At 35.5% G+C, this 19,635-nt stretch overlaps 1 protein-coding gene across 14 annotated transcripts in view; it reads right to left on the bottom strand.

Annotated features, from left to right (window-relative positions):
- Nucleotides 1-19,635, bottom strand: part of MARCHF7 (membrane associated ring-CH-type finger 7) — a 58,963-nt gene that overhangs the window by 4,230 nt on the left and 35,098 nt on the right. For 7 of the 14 annotated variants that reach the window (XR_006220732.1, XM_042994525.1, XM_042994524.1 and 4 more), the window contains exons 3-9: nt 16,158-16,347; nt 14,764-14,850; nt 14,355-14,522; nt 10,457-11,564; nt 7,734-7,903; nt 3,370-3,479; nt 21-134 (exon numbers count right to left, since the gene is read on the bottom strand). Coding sequence is in view for 12 of the 14 variants with exons in the window: in XM_042994525.1 (XP_042850459.1) it covers nt 21-134; nt 3,370-3,479; nt 7,734-7,903; nt 10,457-11,564; nt 14,355-14,522; nt 14,764-14,850; nt 16,158-16,347 (1,947 nt within the window). In the remaining 2 variants the exon portion in view is untranslated. Of the gene's footprint in view, nt 1-20; nt 135-3,346; nt 3,480-7,733; nt 7,904-10,456; nt 11,565-14,354; nt 14,523-14,763; nt 14,851-15,098; nt 15,327-15,427; nt 15,504-16,157; nt 16,348-19,635 lie in introns of those variants that run through there. The other 7 variants (XM_042994528.1, XM_007078468.2, XM_007078469.2 and 4 more) reach the window with 5 other exon arrangements.

Below are 19,635 nucleotides of genomic sequence, written 5' to 3'. Positions count from 1 at the left end.
CCAACTCCAATATTACTTACTCGGACACGTGTGCTTGGTTCATTTGTATTTCCCATCATATCAGAAAAGCTTTGTTCGCACAAGTGCAATAACACAACTAGGTAGAGACCAGAGCTGATAAACTCATACTCAGCCTTCAACAGGAAAGCAAGCGAGAAAAAAAAAAATGAAGAATGAAAAATTAGAATTGAGATTGATACTTATAGCATACCGATAAACTAGAGGAAATGTATTTACATCCAGCTCCTAGGAAGAGTATAATGCCAATTATTGAAAAAGAAAGAGCTGTCTTTCATAGTTTCATAAAAGTTCACTAATTGCCATATAATGTATTCAAATAGGTGTATGAATAACCTTTTCATTCTCATATAATCTTCCTTTATGTAATGATTTATATAAAAGTGGGAAAAATCATTTGATGGTGGAATGAATGCTCTGGTTCTACATAAAGCTGAAAACTGATTTCATTACACAGATAGCTGTAACTATTTGCTTAAAAATTACCATTTCTGGTTCTACATAAAGCTGAAAACTGATTTCATTACACAGATAGCTGTAACTATTTGCTTAAAAATTACCATTTCATCTACAGCAAAAATCAATACATTATGTGACTAAAATCCTATTCTGACAGGTTGTTCATGTAATTTAATTAAAGGCAACACTAAATATAAAAATGAACTAAAAAAAGGTAGTAAAGTAACTTCCTCATATCATTCACATAGAAATTTGCAATGGGTAAAAATAGATCTTTGGTTCAATGCTGTTCTGTTGGTTTTGAAGCTAAGAAAACAAATCATGAATATAGTGCTATTAAAAAATCTAATCTCTTCTGTAACTGTTACACAGTGATCTCTAAATTGTACCATATTTTGATAACTTAAGAAATCTATGTTCTTAGTGGCAACTTCAGCAAGTAACTGGTTATAGATTCTTCAGAATACTCAACAAATTTGAAATTAAAAGTTTCTCTAAATGCTTCACTTCATTAACTTTGTTTTTAACTTAAAAGAAAATCATGCATCCAGAAGATTAAAATGTATTATAAACTAATCATTTAAAATGAGGGTATCTGTCAGACCACTAAAATCCATGATTCACCAAGAACAAAGATGTTAAAGCCAGAAAGCTTCATCAAGACTGTCATTTTCCACCTAATATTTCTCAATGCCTCTCAATTATTTAAGAGGTGGGTCATTAAAATCCTTGAAGAACAATAAAAATACTTTTGGCTGTACTGAAAAGCCAAAGAACCACCTTCAAGAGACATGATGGAGTACCTACAGAAAGAATGGAAGAAAACCATTCTTTGAAACCTACTCTGATTTTGAGGAAAAAAATAAAAATTTCTTTGCATCTTTCCATACTCTTTCTTCTTGTTCTTTAAAATACCACTGTCTAGGGACGCCTGGGTGGCTCAGGTGGTTAAGCATATCACTTCAGCTCAAGTCATGACCTCACGGCTTGTGAGTTTGAGCCCCTGGTCGGGCTCTGTGCTGACAGCCTAGAGCCTGGAGTCTGTTTTGGATTCTGTCTCCCTCTCTCCCTGCCCCTCCTCCACTTGCGCTGTGTCTCTCCCTCTCTCAAAAATAAATAATAAAACATTTAAAAAAAATTTAAGGGGGCGCCTGGGTGGCTCAGTCAGTTAAGCAGCTGACTTCGGCTCAGGTCATGATCTCGCAGTCCGTGAGTTCAAGCCCCGCATCGGGCTTTGTGCTGACAGCTCAGAGCCTGGAGCCTGTTTCAGATTCTGTGTCTCTCTCTCTCTCTCTGACCCTCCCCCATTCATGCTCTGTCTCTGTCTCAAAAATAAACGTTAAAAAAAAACTTAAAAAAAACTTAAAAACTTAAAACTCTAGCTGTCTAGAGAGACTCCTTAAGAATTTAAGACAATTCCTTATTGAAAGTGGTACTCCTTTTGGACAACTGGCTTCATTAAGGAATAAAACAATAACCAGTATTAGAGTAGCATCTGTACTATATCAACTAATTTTTTTCATTCCTTAGATCAGTGATTCTTAACCTGGATCTAGGCAATTAGCTTCAAGAGATCTGGGAGTCCCTTAAATTATATGCAGATTTTGTGTCTATGTATATTTTGTAAAGAGTGTTCCTTGGTTTTAATCAGATTTTCAAAGGGTATCTATATTTGCACATTTAAAAAGAGTGTCCACAAAAGATCATATATTGCATGTTTCAATTTATATGAAATATCCAGAATAGACAAAGTCAAATAGAACACAGATTGGTGGCTGCCAGGGGATGGGAGAAGGGGGAAATAGGGATCCCCTACTTAATGGGTACAGGATTTTATTTTGAAGAGATGAAAATGTCCTGGAACTAGAGAGAGGTAATGGTTGTGTAGTGCTCAAGTGTACTAGTACCAATAACTGTTCACCTTAAAATGGTTACATTACATAAACTTCACTTTAATAAAAAAGGGAGAAAAGTGTCCCAACACTTCATTTAAAAGGTGTTTTTCAAGCATTCATGCATTCTGTCACCATCACCTCTCTTTTTATCACAAATATGCTAATAAGCACATTTGGATAGTATGGCCCTAGAGTTATCCTCATAATCTTTCAACATCTCCCACCTGAATTTTCCTTTAAAAAGGAAAAAATACTGAGCTCTAAATTTCAAGAAAAATTAGTGATCCAATCAATGGGGGGAGAAGGGAAGGAGAGATCAATACATACCAAAAAAATCTGAGACATGAGAGGATAATACATGAAATAAAATTTTAGTATCATCAGAGAAATCCTGACATGTATTTGTAGTGATACAAATACTAAAGGAAAGAAAAACAATGTGAACTTGGAATAAATGATTTCACATAAGATAACTCGTTCAACATATAGATGGAAGCGGAATGGAGAGGGTAGAGGGAATCAGACATGAGGAAGAACAGGGGATTATATAGGCACATAAAAAATTATTCCTAACATAAAAAAAAAACAAAAACAAAAAACAGGATGCAGATCTGGGGTTTGGTGTTTCAATTATTTTCCAGTACTCAGAGGCATTCACAATTGAGACAGCTCTGGGGAGAGAAGGTTGGCATGCCTACTTTGGGACCCATTTCCTAAGCTTTCCTTATTTTTAGGTTTATCTAGGAAGCATATGATGAATTTTACCTTACACTTAAAATTTGTGACTTTGTTATGTGCCTTGTGCTTTAAAAAGTTAGGGGGAAAATGAAAAATTATAGAATCATATAATACCTAATGTGGTAACAGAATTATATTAAAAACATTATTATTATTATTATTTTAATGCAGGTTTTCTGACCATGATTTAATCTTTTCTTCAAGAGTTGTCCTTTAAGCATAGAACAGACACTTACCAAATTAGGCAAAATATACTAACTTGTTCATTTGCATGAGCTCTATGTAGTTCATGAATATCAAAATCCTCCAGGTTAAGCTGCAACTTCTCTTTACAGAGTTCACAGGTGGTTACAGCCTCTAATGAAGAACCTGGTAAAATTAAAAGGAAAACTTAGTTTGCTATGTCTCCACAAAATACTATTCCTTGTAAAGTTTTAAGCTTAGAATATAGAGAATCAAAGGGGGGAAAGGAAGGAAGATTGCATTACTGCCATAAACCCGGTAAGGTCTCCTAAAATAACAACTGGTTAACACTAACGTGCTTGTCAGGTCCTAAGCTTATGCCCATTATTTAGGTGTCTGTTTTTTTCCTTCCAGAAATGCATGCTACCCCATCCTTGATGGTGGGAAGCTGACAATGGAACATCATCTGTACTTCCCGCTTCTTATTTAAGTACCTTGGCACGATGCCATGAAAACAATGTTAAATAATGTAGTATCCCAAACAACTAGTTACCTATATCCAGGCCAGTATCTCTGATGTGACAATATATACCTAAGACGTTTTGTCCTCTAAGAAATGTGCATTCCCCGTAAGCTAGGAGGGAACAAAAGGAATCCACCTTTGTCTAGGTAAAAACAGTTCCATTCAGTCATAAAAGGAACAAAGTCTTGATACATGCTACAACATGGATGAAAATAAATAAGTTACCAGGGATTCAGGAGAAAGGGAGGTGGGAGCTGCTGCTTAATGGATGAAGAGTTTTTGTTTTGGGGTGATAATAAAATTTTGGAAGTAGATAGTGGTGATGGTCACACAACATTCTGAACATACTCAATGACACTGAATTACACATGTAATAACGGTCAAAAGGGAAATTTTACTCTATATATATTTTATCACAGAAGGAAAAACAGTTCTTTCTGTCCAATATGCAGTTACTGGTTACTCCTAAGCTTCTGGCTCCAATTAAATCATTGGTAATTTTGTCTAATTAAACATATAGCCATTTTCCCCCATGCTTATTTTTAGACAGCTTTAAACTAAAATATACATATACATATATATATATATCCTAAAAGTGTGTGTATATATATGTATATATATCCTAAAAAAAAAAAATGTGTATATATATATATACACACACACATATCCTAAAAGCAGAGAAGTCATGTGATTAACAGGGTAGAAGTTTAGATTCAATTAACATTTGTTGACTGTTATATGCCAAGATTTAGAAGGAAAAAGAAAAGTAGTAACCTCTGCCTTCAAGCTCTTAAAGCTCTTAAACAGTAAAATCTGGCATAAAGTCTAAGACAGCAGTAATTTATATGCATTTTCTTTTGAAAATAGTTGGAACAAAAAGTGAGTGCTATTCTAAGGTAGTATGTTCTCTGTTGTCTCAAAATGTCCTGTAGTCAAATTACATTAAGATAGTCACTATATTTCCAGTATATGATTAAAACCAAGCTGTTGTTGCTGTTTTAGGAGTCTAACATACATAGAGATACTGAAATTAAAATGCATCTGGAATATTTTAATTAAAGACAATTAATATTGTACCACTGAACTAAATTCAGGATAAGTCCATACTATGACTGATGGAAAACACAGAACGTGAAAGAGATTTATCAGACATTTGTTTTTAAAATTTTTAATGTTTATTTTTGAGAGCGAGAGAGACAGACAGACAGACAGACAAAGAGGGAGACACAGAATCTGAAACAGGCTCCAGGCTCTGAGCTGTCAGCACAGAGCCTGAGGTGGAGCTCGAACTCACGAATGGTGAGATCCTGACCTGAACCGAAGCTGGACACTTAACCTACTGAGCCACCCAGGCGCCCTACATTTATCAGACATTTCTTAGAACTATTCTCTGATTCAGAAGCAGAAGTGTGATTATAAAATACGGGCCTCTGAGATCATTTAGTACAAATTCTTTCACGTTTTAGTGCTTCATGTTTTTTCTTCTAGGAATTAAGTGACTTATAGAACAACGTTCAGTAGATCATATACAGCTCAGAAAAGCCCATTTATCCCTACATGTTTAATCTAGGGCTCTTTCCATTAAGACCCCACCTCATTCAGTAGGCCCTGACTGCCCTGACTGCATTCGCCTCAACTTGTACTAGACTTGCTTTATTCATTTTCGCATACCCTGAGAGTTTAACAGTCCATACGTGGCAGCTGCTTAATAAATGTTTAAAATCAATCTCTACCAGAATGAATCTTCTACTAGATGGGGTCTTTACGTAAGTATGAGAAAGCCTTTGTGAAAATTTATCAAGAAGGTTCAGTTCTTGAGATCTTTATATTCATCTGATCATATCTTAGAAAGCTTATTAATAACCTGGTAACACCCATCTAATTGAGTATTTACCACATGCCCAGTACTGTAAGAAACTATTTATAAACGTCATCTCATTTGACCTTCACAACAACCTTATGTGGTAAGAATTACTCACTTTTACTCATAATGGATCTGAGGCCCAATCCCAGACCTACTTAAGAACATTCAAAAGTAGATCTAAGGCATCAATGTTTTTTAAAACTCTAAGGGATAATTTTGATCAGCAGCCAAGGTTGAGAACCAATGTTAAAAAAAACTTACTCAAGATCCTTCAGTTAAGTTTTAGTGCCATTATTCCAATCTAGGCCTAACAATGTTCTTAACACACTGTATCAACTGTTTTCCTGCCTACACAACGCTAAATGTCTAACTGCAAATGTATTAGAAGGTGAGTCAACTTGTTTCTCATTTTGGTAATGACTAACATTGCTGGGCCCTTACTAAGTGTCAAGAACAAATGCTACCATGCTGAACATTCATTTAATCTTGATAACGGCCCAGGACATGATAAAGCCAAGAAGCTATCATACCACCATACAGCTAAGAAGCTGCAACAGGTGAGATGGGTCTTCCCCCACAGCACTGGGATCAGGCTAGTTTAAAAGAAAACATAACCTCCCTACCCCAAAGGAGGCCTTGGTTACCTAGCTACAAACAAATTTTTCCCAGGAGCCTCATAATCTCCAGCTTGAACAGGTTACCCAAGTCTTCCAAAATGATGATTAAAATCAGTATTAACGGGGCACCGGGGTGGCTCAGTCGGTTGAGCGTCCGACTTCGCCTCAGGTCATGATCTCGCGGTTCGTGGATTTGAGTCCCACATTGGGCTCTGTGCTGACAGCTCGGAGCCTAGAACCTGCTTCTGATTCTGTGCCTCCCTCTCTCTGCCCCTCCCCTGCTCATGCTCTGTCTCTCAAAAATAAATAAATGTTAAAAAAAAAAAAATCAGTATTAATGCCATCCTACCTCACAAATTATTTTCCTGTCACCAACTATTATTAGACCATCAATCTCATACAATGGCATACACTGGTGCGCCTGGGTGGCTCAGTCAGTCAAGCATCTGGCTCTTCTTATCAGCTCATGATCTGACGGTTCAGGCCCGTGTGGGGCTCTGTGCTGACAGCATAGGGCCTGCTTGGGATGCTGTGTCTCCCTCCCTCTCTCTCTCTCTCTCTCTGCCCCTCCCCTGCTTGCTCTCTCTCTCAAAACAAACAAATTTTTTAAAATTGTGCACATTTACTAATCTCATCTAATTTCCCACCCTTCTTACCTTAGGAGTCATTTTTACTTATATCCTCTGGTACTCATGGTCTAACAAATTTCTCTCAACTTTAAAATTAAATTTCACTCTCTCAAAATAAATAAATAAACATTAAAAAAAGAGGGGTGCCTAGGTGGCTCAGTCAGTTAAGTGTCTGACTCTTGATTTCAGCTCAGGTCAAGATTTCATGGTTTTGAGTTTGAGCTCTGCATCGGGCTCTGCACTGACAGCTCAGAGGCTAGAGCCTGCTTCTGATTCTCTGTCTCCCTCTCCCTCTGCCCCTCTCCAGCTTGCACTCTCTCTCTCTCTCTCAAAAATTAATTATTTATTTATGTTTATTTACTTTTGAGAGAGAGAGAGAGAGAGAGAGAGAGCGTGCGAGCGGGGGAGGGGCAGAGAGAGAGAGAGAGAGAGAGAGAGAGAAACACAGAATCTGAAGCAGGCTCCAGGCTCTAAGCTGTCAGCACAGAGCCGGACACAGAGCTCAAACTCACAAACTGAGATCATGATATGAGCCCAAGTCAGACACTTCATCGACTGAGACACCCAGGCGCCCCAAAAGAAGTAATATTTAAAAAAAAAAAAACACAGTACAATACATTAAATTTTGAAGCAAGATTAATGAAGTTCATTAATGCTTTTGCTTCAAAAATTAATTACCATACTTTTGATAAGAGTATAAATTTGACAATCAGTAAATTATAATCAGATTTGGTAACTAAAACGTATATGTACGTGCATCTCTTGGAAAGACTGCAAAAACAAAACACACAAAAAGGCAAATCTTACCAGAGTTAATTTTGGCCTGTAACCACTTTTTCATACAATCTTGGTGAACATACTGCAAGCTTCCTGTGCACTTGCACGGCTCTATCAGCAAGTTAGATGATGATGCAGCTGCCATCTGACAAATTCTACATAAGTCACCTTCTTCTTCTTCAGAGTCCTCTAAAAGGAGGCTAGAAAAGAAGGAACATCTTGTAAATACAGCTATCAAAACTTATCCTGGTTGGTCATTTCAAATCATACATAATCTCAAACAATATTTTTGTTATTTCTATTCATGTTCTAAGTAGAAAAAAAGCAAACAACCATAAAAAGCTCCAACCACCATTAAAAACCAATTCAATGAGAATGAAAATGACAATAACTGTTTTAAAGGTAAATGAAACAGGATATCCTATTATTTACCTTCAAAGGCTTTAAGTAATTTTGTCTTTGATATCACACTTATTTCGTATCACACCTTATTTTTCACAATCACTTTACAAATATCCCAAGAAATTTTAATTTCTACAGTGTCGTAGACTACTTCAGTTCCAATGGTATAAAGGTAATGTACTTACATACTTAGCACTTTCCTCCCCCATCTCCGAAAAAACATTTAGGACAACTTCAAAAAATTAAATCCGGGCTTGTGTTTTTTCACTTACATGCTATCAGAACCACATAGGGTTAAACTGATAAACTTTTTGTGCTAAATCACAGTAAAAGAACAAAGACTTTTATTCATTTCCCCCACCCCTAGCAATGTTATTTATTTAATCATCCTCATTTCAACAGAGTAGGCTTTTAAAGTGTGAAGCAGTTTTCATTAACCTATGTCCTCTAACAGGCCCACATGTACTGCTTAATTTAAATGCAGAATGATAGCCATTTATATATATATTTTACAAATATTTAATGTTTGTTAAAGTGCTTATTGCCTTAGTCCATTGCTGGCATGAAAGAAGTAACTCAGTAAATTACAACTGAATGCTAAACTGTTACTAAAATACAACCTGGATGATACAGGTTCCTAATGAATTCAGCAAAAAGATGTATGGAAAGAGGATTAGATGTACAACTGTTAGGTGATTATCATGGTCTGGTTAAGCCAGAGATATAACCTCAAGCATAAATATTTATGTTTTACCTTCAGATTTAACTTTCTCTGGCTTATACTTTCAATTATTTTTACTTAAGAGTTTCAATTTTTTAGACTTGTATTAATTTACTTGTGGAGTGTCTTGAAATCACATATTAGCAAAAAATATATAATGAAGGAATACCCACACACTATTTCTATGACAAAATAACCAACAAATACTGCTTTATAATCTAACCAGACACGGTGGTGCTGGCTTAATTTGTTTCTCTTTGGAAATTACCAAACTAATGCTTTGCCCTCTGTTGAACCACTGCCCTCAAATTAACCTAACTTTGAACACAGGAAATATAATAGTTACTACATTTATCAGCAGACTGCTTATAATCAGAGGGAGTTACTATGACATTAAAGCTAAGACTACCAGGGTATCTTTTATCAAGAAAGGAAAAATAGCAAACTTCAAATGTGAGAAGAGAATAGTCCCATGCTACAATTTGTCCTACATAAAGAAAAAAGGGAATGTAGTAGCCTAATATCCAACAACCCAGACTCTCTTTATCCCCAGAGAGTTACATTTTAATGTATTTCTTCTTAAAAAAATAAAAAAATCTAAAATAGTAAAAACTATGCTTCCCAACAATCCCATTACATTAGTTATTTATGAAGAAGAAAAAGCAACAAGTTAAAACACCCCACAACCTTAGCTTTACCTAAGTCTTGTCTTCCTATATTTTACATGAACTATCCTAATCCATTTTACAATAAAAATTATTTTAATAGATGGAAAAACTAAGTACACTAAAATGACAAAATAAACAATCAAGTTGGGACTGAAATCTCTGATCTTTCATCTCTTCACTCTTACCAGAGATTTTTAAATAATCAACTGTACAAAGATTGTATTTGCTTATAAAAAGATTCTAAGTCCTAAATTTAAACTACTATTTCTGTCAAATCAATATACAAAGAATATTCTGTGTACATGTACACGTCAAAAACAAAATCTGTGCAAATGATTTTATTTTATCTCATTCCAGAAGAGTCTGAGATGAGATATACAAATAAATGGTAAATAAATCTTACGAAAGGGTAAGACAGATAGTTTTGATAATTTATAAACCCCTGGGGTCCCTTATCAATTCTACTTAGCAATGGTCTACCAAGGAACAGGGTGAGACATTAAGATTTTTTGCCTTTTTATGCAAAAAGCTGTATTGAAAGCTGGTTAAAAATAATCTTCAGACTATTTCTTGATGCAATCTACACCCCCAGTGCCTATCTTCATTACTAATTCTCATCCACTTTACCTCTGAGAATTTAACATCTTAGTGGGTATAAATTTTAAGGAAAGAAATTTCCGGTATGTTTCTTGTTATGAGAAGCCATTTTAGAAATAAAGATTTCTGGGGCACCTGGGTGGTTCACTTGGTTGAGCATCTGACTTCAGCTCAGGTCATGATCTCACAGTTCACAACTTTGAGTCCCACATCAGGCTCACTGCAGAGCCCCCCTTCAGATTCTGTCCCTCTCTCTCTCTCTGCCCCTCCCCCACTCATGTGCTTTCTCCCTTCAAAAATAAAAAAAGATTTCTTCCTCTAATCTGCTCTTGCTTTACAGACTTATGACAGGTATTCAAATTTACCTCTCTTTTATTTTCTGCAGTTTTTCTGGGTCTCTTGAAGGTGCACTTTTAGTTTTATCACTTTTTCCATCAGATGAACTCCAACCTGAAGGAATAATATCTACAGTGATCATGACATTGTCGGTCAAATTATTTCCAAGTGCTGGGGGGACTGCGAATCGAAATAAAGAACCAGGAAGGATCCCTGTTATTCCTGTATTTCTTCCACTGTGAGCTGAATCTGATGTGGAGCCACCCGTAGCAGCACTACTCGATGCTGCAGATGCTTGTGATCTGTTGGCAGTAGCCCCAAGGGGATCACTCTGTGCTTCAAGGTGAACCACTTCATTTGATTCTCTTCTAAAAATATGATGAGATCTAGGTGGTATATCAGAGGTAGGTATCCTTGAAGATTCATCTCGTCCCTCTCGTCTCCTTCTAGAGAACAAAGGTGTGCATCTATTTCTAAGTGAGGAAGATAACCATGGTCCTGTATTTCTACCTTCAGATTCTTGGTTAAAATTTTCTGAATCAGGCTCAGAGCTATGATTTTGGCTAAGAGATGACAAACCCCATCTTCGCCTAAGAAATCGAAATCCCTGAGAAGCTTCAGATGCCCTATTATCGGGAACATCAGAAGCTGACGCTGCATTGCTACGAGACTGTGAAGCTGTCAAGATTCTTGGAGAAACATAGGAATTTTCAGAACTCAATGATCTTGTATTCAAGGAATCCTGACTAGATCTTCGGGGAAAGAAGGTAGATGACATACTAGAAGCTATACGTGACAGCAATCTTCTGGTTGAACGTCTACCTTCGTTGTCAGAAGATTCTTGAAATGATCTTTGAGATGAACCAACCCTATCTGAACTGCTTATGGTTGAGGCTTCATCTCTATTTGAAAGATAAGAAAATCCAGGCTGTGTACTGCTTTGGGGAGATTCCAATTCTCTTGGAGAAAAATTTGACCTTAGAGAATTTCTATTAGAGTCCCTAGAACATGGTACAGTCTGATGTTCAGAAGGCATCTGGTGGTTTGTGGATGATGTATTCAACTGTAAAGTGCTCACTGAGTTATCTTTTGGTCTTGCTCCCTGTGAATATGAAGAAGGAACTCTGTCTTGAATATCTATTTTTGAAAGAAAAGAAAGATAACCAATTACATGAAATATTTTGAGTATTAAATTTAGAATTATTAACTAATATTTGCAAAATGAAACACTGGATTCAAACCAATACTGCTATTATTATGAATACACAGCTTAACTACTATTACAGAAAAAAACATAAATGTATTTCTCTTTTTATACTGCTAAGTCAACACTCCAAACTGAAAAGAAAGAAATGTATCATGGCTAATGAGACAAACATCTAAATCTACTAAATTAATGAAGGTATAACAGTCTGAATCTGTTAATCAGAAAATGATATGGTAAATATCTAACATCTAAATGGATAAGGAATTTTATTTTTAAATGTTTATTTTTGAGAGAGAGTGCGTGTGTGTGGGGGGGGGTATTTTTGAGAGAGAGCGTGTGTGGGAGAGAGAGGGAGACAGAGGATCCAAAGTGGACTCTGCGCTGACAGCGGAGAGAATGATGTGGAGCTCAAATTCACAAACCATGAGATCTTGATCTGAGCCAAAGTCGAATGCTTAACCGACTGAGCCCCCCAGGTGCCTCTAAATGGATAAGAAATTTTCAATGAGCCAAAGAATTCACTGTAAAGGACTCTTACAATAAATAATGGCAAAATAATCCTAGGAAGACAGTGTTTTGGAGATTCTTCCTACACTGCAAGAAGTATAAAAGTTATTTCATACAAATACTATCATCCTTAAAATTTTACGGCAAACCTTGGTTGACAGCTAAAAATTCCTCCAATCTTTTTTCTTTCAAGTTCTTATCTCTGTTACTTATCAGACATAACTCTATTTTTCAACACTTGCTAGAAGCTAGGAGTCAGAATAGAGCCCACTAGTGGTGGTTCTACACCTTAAAATGAGATGAGAAATACTACAGCATTCCTTTATAAAGAATTCTCAACCACACACTTAGCTTAAAGAGTGAGATTGATACTGTGCTAACACATGGACCTTTGTGAAGGGATAAACTGTTAGTGGCTAAATCTACTCTACCCTATACTTTTAGACATTCAAACCTAGACGCCACTGATACTATATACTAGAGCTCATACGCCTAAATCCAAACAAATAAAAAGAGGTCTTCATTGATCATTGGTCAAGGCAAAGACTGCCCCAATAACTTTATTTAAAATAACCTACACAGGGTATGCCTGGCTGGCTCAGTTGATGGGGTTGTGAGTCTGAGCTCCAGGATGGGTGAAGAGATTACCTAAAACAATTTTTTTTTTTTTTAGTTTATTTTGAGAGAGAAAACACAAGCGGGGGAGGGGCAGAGAGAGAAGGAGACAGACAGAGCCCCAAGCAGGTTTTGTGCTGTCCACACAGAACCCAACACAGGCCCTCGATCTCAAGAACCCTGAGATCATAACCTGAGCCAAAATCAAGTCAGGCACTTAACTGACTGAGCCACGTAGGTGCCCCAAACAAATGTATTTTCTTCTATGTAAATCAAACTCCACTTCTGCCTGCTAGATCTCTCAACTTCAATAAGCACCTTTTGTTTTTTAGTATTACTATTTTATGACATTTAATTTTGAAAACCTTAATACACTGACAGAAATAGTGTGGGTCTTTATTTCAACTGAATGAATAAAAGCACATTCATGTTAAACAAAAGTAATTCTAAATTAAATGTTGATTTCAAGCTTTAGTTAGGTCAGAAATTTACCATTAAGTAGTTATTACACTATACAGTTAATCCCTGAACAACATGGATTCGATCTGCATAGGTCCACTTATCCACAGATTTTTCTGGTAAATACAGTAGGCATTATATATGTATTTCTCTTACGATTTTTTCTTTTCTTTTTTAACATTTTTAATGTTTATTTATTTTGGGGAGGGCGGGTAGGGGCAGACAGAGAGAGAAAGAGAGACAGACAGACACAGAATTCGAAGCAGGCTCCAGGCTCCAAGCTGTCAGCACAGTGCCCGATGTGGGGCTCGAACTCACAAACTGCGAGATCATGACCTGAGCCGAAGTCAGACACTTAACCGACTGAGCCACCCAGGCACCCATTATGATTTTTTTAATGACATAATTTCTTTTCTCTAGCTTACTTTATTATAAGAATTCATTATGTAATACATACAAGTATATGTTATCTAACTGCTTACATTTTTGGTAAGGCTTCCAGTCAGCAGTAGGGTATGAGTAGTAAAGTTTTGGGGGAGTCAAAAGTTATATATACATAGATTTTCAACTGCACTGGAGGAAGGGGCAGATAGGGGCCAGTGCCCTCACCCCTGCATTGTTCAAGGGTCAACTGTATAACGCAAATGATATTGGGGTATGCTAAAATTATTTAGTATACTTTACGACATAGTTTTTAATAAAGTATTTTTCAATATTTATTTATTTTGAGAGAGAAAGAGTGGGGGAGAGTCAGAGAGGAGAGAATCCCAAGCAGGCTCCAAACTGACAGCACAGAGCCCAATGCAGGGCTTGATCTTACGAACCGTGAGATCATGACCTGAGCTGAAACCAAGAGTAGGAAACTTAACTCACTAAGCCACCTAGGTGCCCCAACATATACTTTTAGAAAATTATAAGCAGGCAGAATCCAGATACGACTGTACATCTATTTTAAGCTTTTTATTTTTTAAAGTATAAAAATAAATAAGCTAGTATACAGTATAAAAACATACTAAGCTATTTTGAAATCTCCGTAAGATGCACTTCATGTATTCGTTTGTACTGTCATTTTAATAATACATACACAGAGGAAAATGTAACATTATTAAGCTATACATAATAATACAATTTATACATACATGATGAATTTGTGAAATCACCACTTCGGTGGCTATAATCCATAAGATTACTAATGGAAGAATCTGTTCTTCTCTCTAAATCTCTTCTCTCTCTCATCAAGTCAGTCCCAAATGATCCAAGTACCATTGATGAAGATCTAGGAACTTGATTATGCCTCCAAGAAGATTCTTAAAATAATGGAAGAAATTTTAATTCAGAAAATGCTTTCAAGATTTCTGATGACAATTCTGTGGTATTATACAGGGAGGTTACCATGATTTGTTACATAGATGCAATCAGAAGCAAAATTCAGCAAAACATAAAATTATTCACTAATGAACTCATCACTTATAAAATTGTTTCCTACTCAAATATTCTTCTCTAACACTACAATTTACCACCCATCCATGATGCCAATGTCTCAGTCACCTTCTAGAACACCTGACCATACCATGTGAGCTTGATGTAAAATAATTCCAGAACAAAATGCAAAGCTGGTCAAAGATGCAGAATTTCCTGAAAAGTCAATGAAACTGATATTGGAGAACAGCCAAAATTAAAATCAAGCCATGTCAAAATGGAAGATGTTTTACTATAGCCACTGAAGATATTTTATCAGAAATATTATCATTGCCATCACACTTGCTTCACTTATTGTAAAAATTAACGTACTGTTGCAATCATAATCTAAATTTTTAAATGAAATCATATCTAACAAAATAAATTAAAAATAAGTCTGATAACTTTCCCCCCTAACTATTTACCTTGAAATTTTGGTTCTTCCTTTCCTAGTCCCAATAGCCTTATTGATTCCTCCTCATTAAGGGAAATGGCCCAGGGTATTTAATGCTATGCCTTCACAGAGTAGAAGAGACCAAAAGTATCTGTGCACAATGGTGTTTGTCTACAATGTTAAGGACAGTCTGCTCTTCCCCATCACACTACTCTTAATATTCTTCAGATGGGCAGTGTCTTTCCCCAGGCGGTCCTGCCTATCAAAATAGAAAGGAATCGCTTACACTAATTCAAATGATAATACAAATGCATTTCAAGAATTTTATCTCCAATTGTGTCATCACAAACTCTGTCTCACCTTAAAACTATCTCAGGCATTTCCTAGTGTTTCATTTGAAGAGGAATCTAAGTGAGGAGGGAGCCTCATCTGCCCCCTCAAGGAAAAGAAAAGATGTTTTCAATTTGTGCAATAAATGTATGTCTGTGAGTACAAAATACCATGCATGGAACTTTATGGATAAGGCATCTAAATCCCAGAATGGTTAAGTGACTTGTCCAATGCCATACAGAGGTCTAGAATTGAATCATCGCTTTCAGATTCCTTATATATAGAACTCCAAATAGAATACCATCAACTATTTTTGTTCAAAGAATTTCTATTTTTTCTCAATATAAGTATATAACACAATATTCACCATTTATAAAAGATACGCTTAGGTTAGGGAATGTTAACGTATCAGTAAATTTGGCTTCCCTAGTATAACAATTTAAAAAAAAAAAAAAGTGACCTCCTATACAATAACCAGCAAAATACATGTCATTTTTACCAATTTGATTACCAAACATATCAGCTATTCTAATTAACCAAAATATGTTAATCTTGTTTGTACAGGAAATTTGTATCAAATTTAGAAAGAAAATCCAAACTGAGTTAATTTTAGTTTCAGCACTAATAAGATTTTGAAATCTCCACTACATTTTTGACCCACTCTTGCATGCAGAACCTTTTTAATAACACTAAGTTTTTGGTAAAAGGGCTTTAGTCCATAATGCATATATAATAACCCTTACACAAATTTAACTCTTACCTGATACGGCATTTAAACCATGTCCAATATTTCTCCCAGCAGAGGTAGATGCACAGTTTGTACAGGAAAGTTTAGGTCTTTTTGAATCATGATCCCGTTGCTGGTTTTGTGATCTTGAGCGTGCTCCCTGAGTTATCTCAGATTCACTATACCAAGTAGACTGAAATGGTGATGCTGATGCTGATGTAGACTATCAGTAAAAAACAACAACAACAAAAAACGGTTGTAACGGAACAAAATGCTTGTATTCAGTCTACTAATTTATTCTGAATTCAATTCATTCCTCACAAGCATACATTTTTCTACTATGTAGGTTTTTCATAGTTTTTTGTTCCTTTCTACTCACATGTCCCTTTACTTTATACTGTAATTATACTCTGCTAGGTAATCAATCTGATATAGATTAAATCTACTATGTAACTGTATATAAATACTTGTGTTAGAAAAAACTGAGGAACAAAATTCTTACAATCATTTTTTTTCCTGGTTTAATATTTCAAACTCCTGAGAAACCTATATCCTTTCCTAAAGGTGAACAGAACACCAAAAAAATAATATATAAATAAATTATGAAAACTCTACTATAAAAACAAGATTTTTCAAATAATAAAAAATGTATCCTGGATCTAATGCCCAGAAATATTCTGTATTTTTCTCAGAATGTAAATGGTATTAAAAAAAAAAATCCTAGTATCTGGATTTTTTTCATCAGTGAAGCAAGAAACAGGTAAACATATACATAGTAAACATAGTATATATTAAAACTCTTAGCTCAAGGTTTTCTCTTTGAACACAGAAATATACACACACAAGTTATAGCAACCTGTAATACAAAAATTACTCAGAATATACAAACTATTTCACTTCCTCCTACTTCTTTAATTGGTTAAAGCAGTTTATTCTATGCAAGGCATAAAAAGAAAAAGGATTAATCTATCCCTTTAAATATGTAGACTTAAATAATAAGAACACATTCCAACATAATTGTTGAAAGTGTCCTTTTCGCGGCGCCTGAGTGGCTCAGTTGGTTAAGCAGCCGACTTTGGCTCAGGTCATGATCTCGTGGTCCATGAGTTTGAGCCCCGCATTGGACTCTGTGCTGACAGCTCAGAGCCTGGAGCCTGCTTCTGCTCCTGTGTCTCCCTCTCTCTCTGCCCCTCCCCCATTCGCATTCTGTCTCTGCCTTTCAAAAACGAATGTTAAAAAAAAAAATAAAAAAAAAAAAGTGTCCTTTTCTATTATGCTTCAATTACAAGAAGCATACTGCATGGTTTCAGGGAACTATGTATTATTTGTTCAGGGTAACTGTACAGAATAAGCCTTGCACACATGGAAAAGTAGAAGATGCAAAGCTGAATAAGTAGGAACAGGCCAGATCCAGAGTTCATCCATCCCTTGCCCATCCCTACTGCAAACTCAATGTGGCTTCAGCTTAGTACAAATTTGGTCTCACAAGCCTTCTGCACCAAGTCCTCCACAGAGCCTCAATGAATGAACTGGAGTAGCATTAGAGACGAAATTCATTAGATATTTCACAACCAAACTACTATGTGCCATCATCAGGGTATTAGGGACCATGTGTTATATAGACCACTGATTCTAAGACCTTTGGATTTCAGAGACCAAAATAAAGATGTTTTAATTTAAAATTTAGAAAGAATTGCCAGGTTGACAAGCAAGGAAATCTAAATTAGCAAATACCATCTAATCCCACTCCAACTTTTAAAAGGGACACTTTATATACTCCTCAAACATGACAACATAATAGAATAAAACAGACTTTTCAAGTGAATAAACTTTATTCGTATAATATCTTTTCCTTATTTTTCCCCTCTTGCATGGACCAAATTGTTACTGAATGGCACTTCTGCAAATTGGACTTTGGTAACTACTAAAGGAGAAAATACCATCGGATCAACCACTTCTTAGATCCTTAGAGCATTGTGGAAGATGAAAAAAACGGAATAACAGAAAGTAGGAAAATCAACTATGAAGTCATTGAAATAGCAGGAAATAAGTGCTTGCAACAAAAGCAATGAGAACAGAATAATTATAAGAGATGAAAACTCATCAAATTTAGAGACATTGTGAGAAATGAACAAAAAGTTGAGTATCAATTCTGTTTTCAGGCACTGGCTACTGGTGGGTAAAGACACACTCACTGCTCAGGAAACAATTTTCATGACTTCCCACTCTAAAATGCAGCCCATGCAGCCTATATGTCATCCGAGAGACAAAAGTGCTTGTTAATATCAATATATGGAAAGGAAAAACAGAGGTTCTGACCAGTATTTCTGCTGGTTTAAAATCAAAATCAAAACTGTTTTGGGCTCCTACCAACTTGGTCCACCGTTCAAATACCTTTAGTCTGAAATTTTTACCATTCTTAATTATTTTAACAATTTGGAACTATTGGTGGGCAAATAAAATAGGAAATTAGTCTATCTCCAAAGCATACTGCCCTTCAGATAATGGATGCTTTAAAAGTAGTTTTGGGGTTATTTCCACTTTTTTGACTATTATGAATAATGCGAAAAAAATTTTTGTTCAAGATTTCTAAGGTCTAAAAAACACTGCCAACACAACTGATCTTACTAAGATGGTGCAGTAAAAAAAGAACATTAATGAAAACTTATTTGTAAATCATAGATTTAATAAGAAACTTATATCCAGAATATTTTAAAAACTCTCACAACTCATAAATTAAGTCAATTCTTAAGTTTCCAAAACAGGGAAAACAAGGCCCACATGGGTTCACTGGTGATTTCTACCAAACATTTAAGGAAGAAAATACAACAATTCTCTCCAATCTCCTGCAGAGGACAGAAGAGAAAATACTTCTTTATTCATACTATAAGGGCAGCATTACCCTAATACCAAAACCAGACAAAGACATAACAAACAACAAGTAAACTATAAACCACTATCTGTCATGAAGACACACAGAAGTCCTCAATAAAATACTAAAGCACTGAATTCAGAAAGTACAAGACAAATCATATACCACAACGAAGAGGGATTTATCCCAGATATGTAAGGCTGGTTCAACATTAAAAAAAATCAATCCATGTAATCCATCACATTAAAAGGCTAAAGAAACAAAAATCATGTGACCAACAGATGAAAAAAAAAGCATTTAATAAAATCCAACATCCCTTTCTGATAAAAATTCTCAGCAAACTAGAAATAAAAGGTAATTTCATCAATTTGATAAACAATTATCTATAAAAAAAATACAGCTACAAAGAGAAACTTAAAAAAAAACCCATTTACAATTACACCCAAAATAATAAAATACTTAGGAATAAACTTAACCAAGGAGGTGAAAAACTGTACAATGAAAACTATAAAAACAATGATGAAAGAAACTGAAGAGGACACAAAGAAATGGAAAGATATTCCATGCTCACAGACTGTTAAAATGTTCATAACAATCTACAGATTTAATGCAATCTCTATCAAAATGCCATTTTTCACA

The sequence above is a fragment of the Panthera tigris genome, chromosome C1 (genome assembly GCF_018350195.1).
Source record: "Panthera tigris isolate Pti1 chromosome C1, P.tigris_Pti1_mat1.1, whole genome shotgun sequence".
Lineage (NCBI taxonomy): Eukaryota > Metazoa > Chordata > Mammalia > Carnivora > Felidae > Panthera > Panthera tigris.
This window is presented reverse-complemented; position numbering and strand designations above follow the sequence as displayed.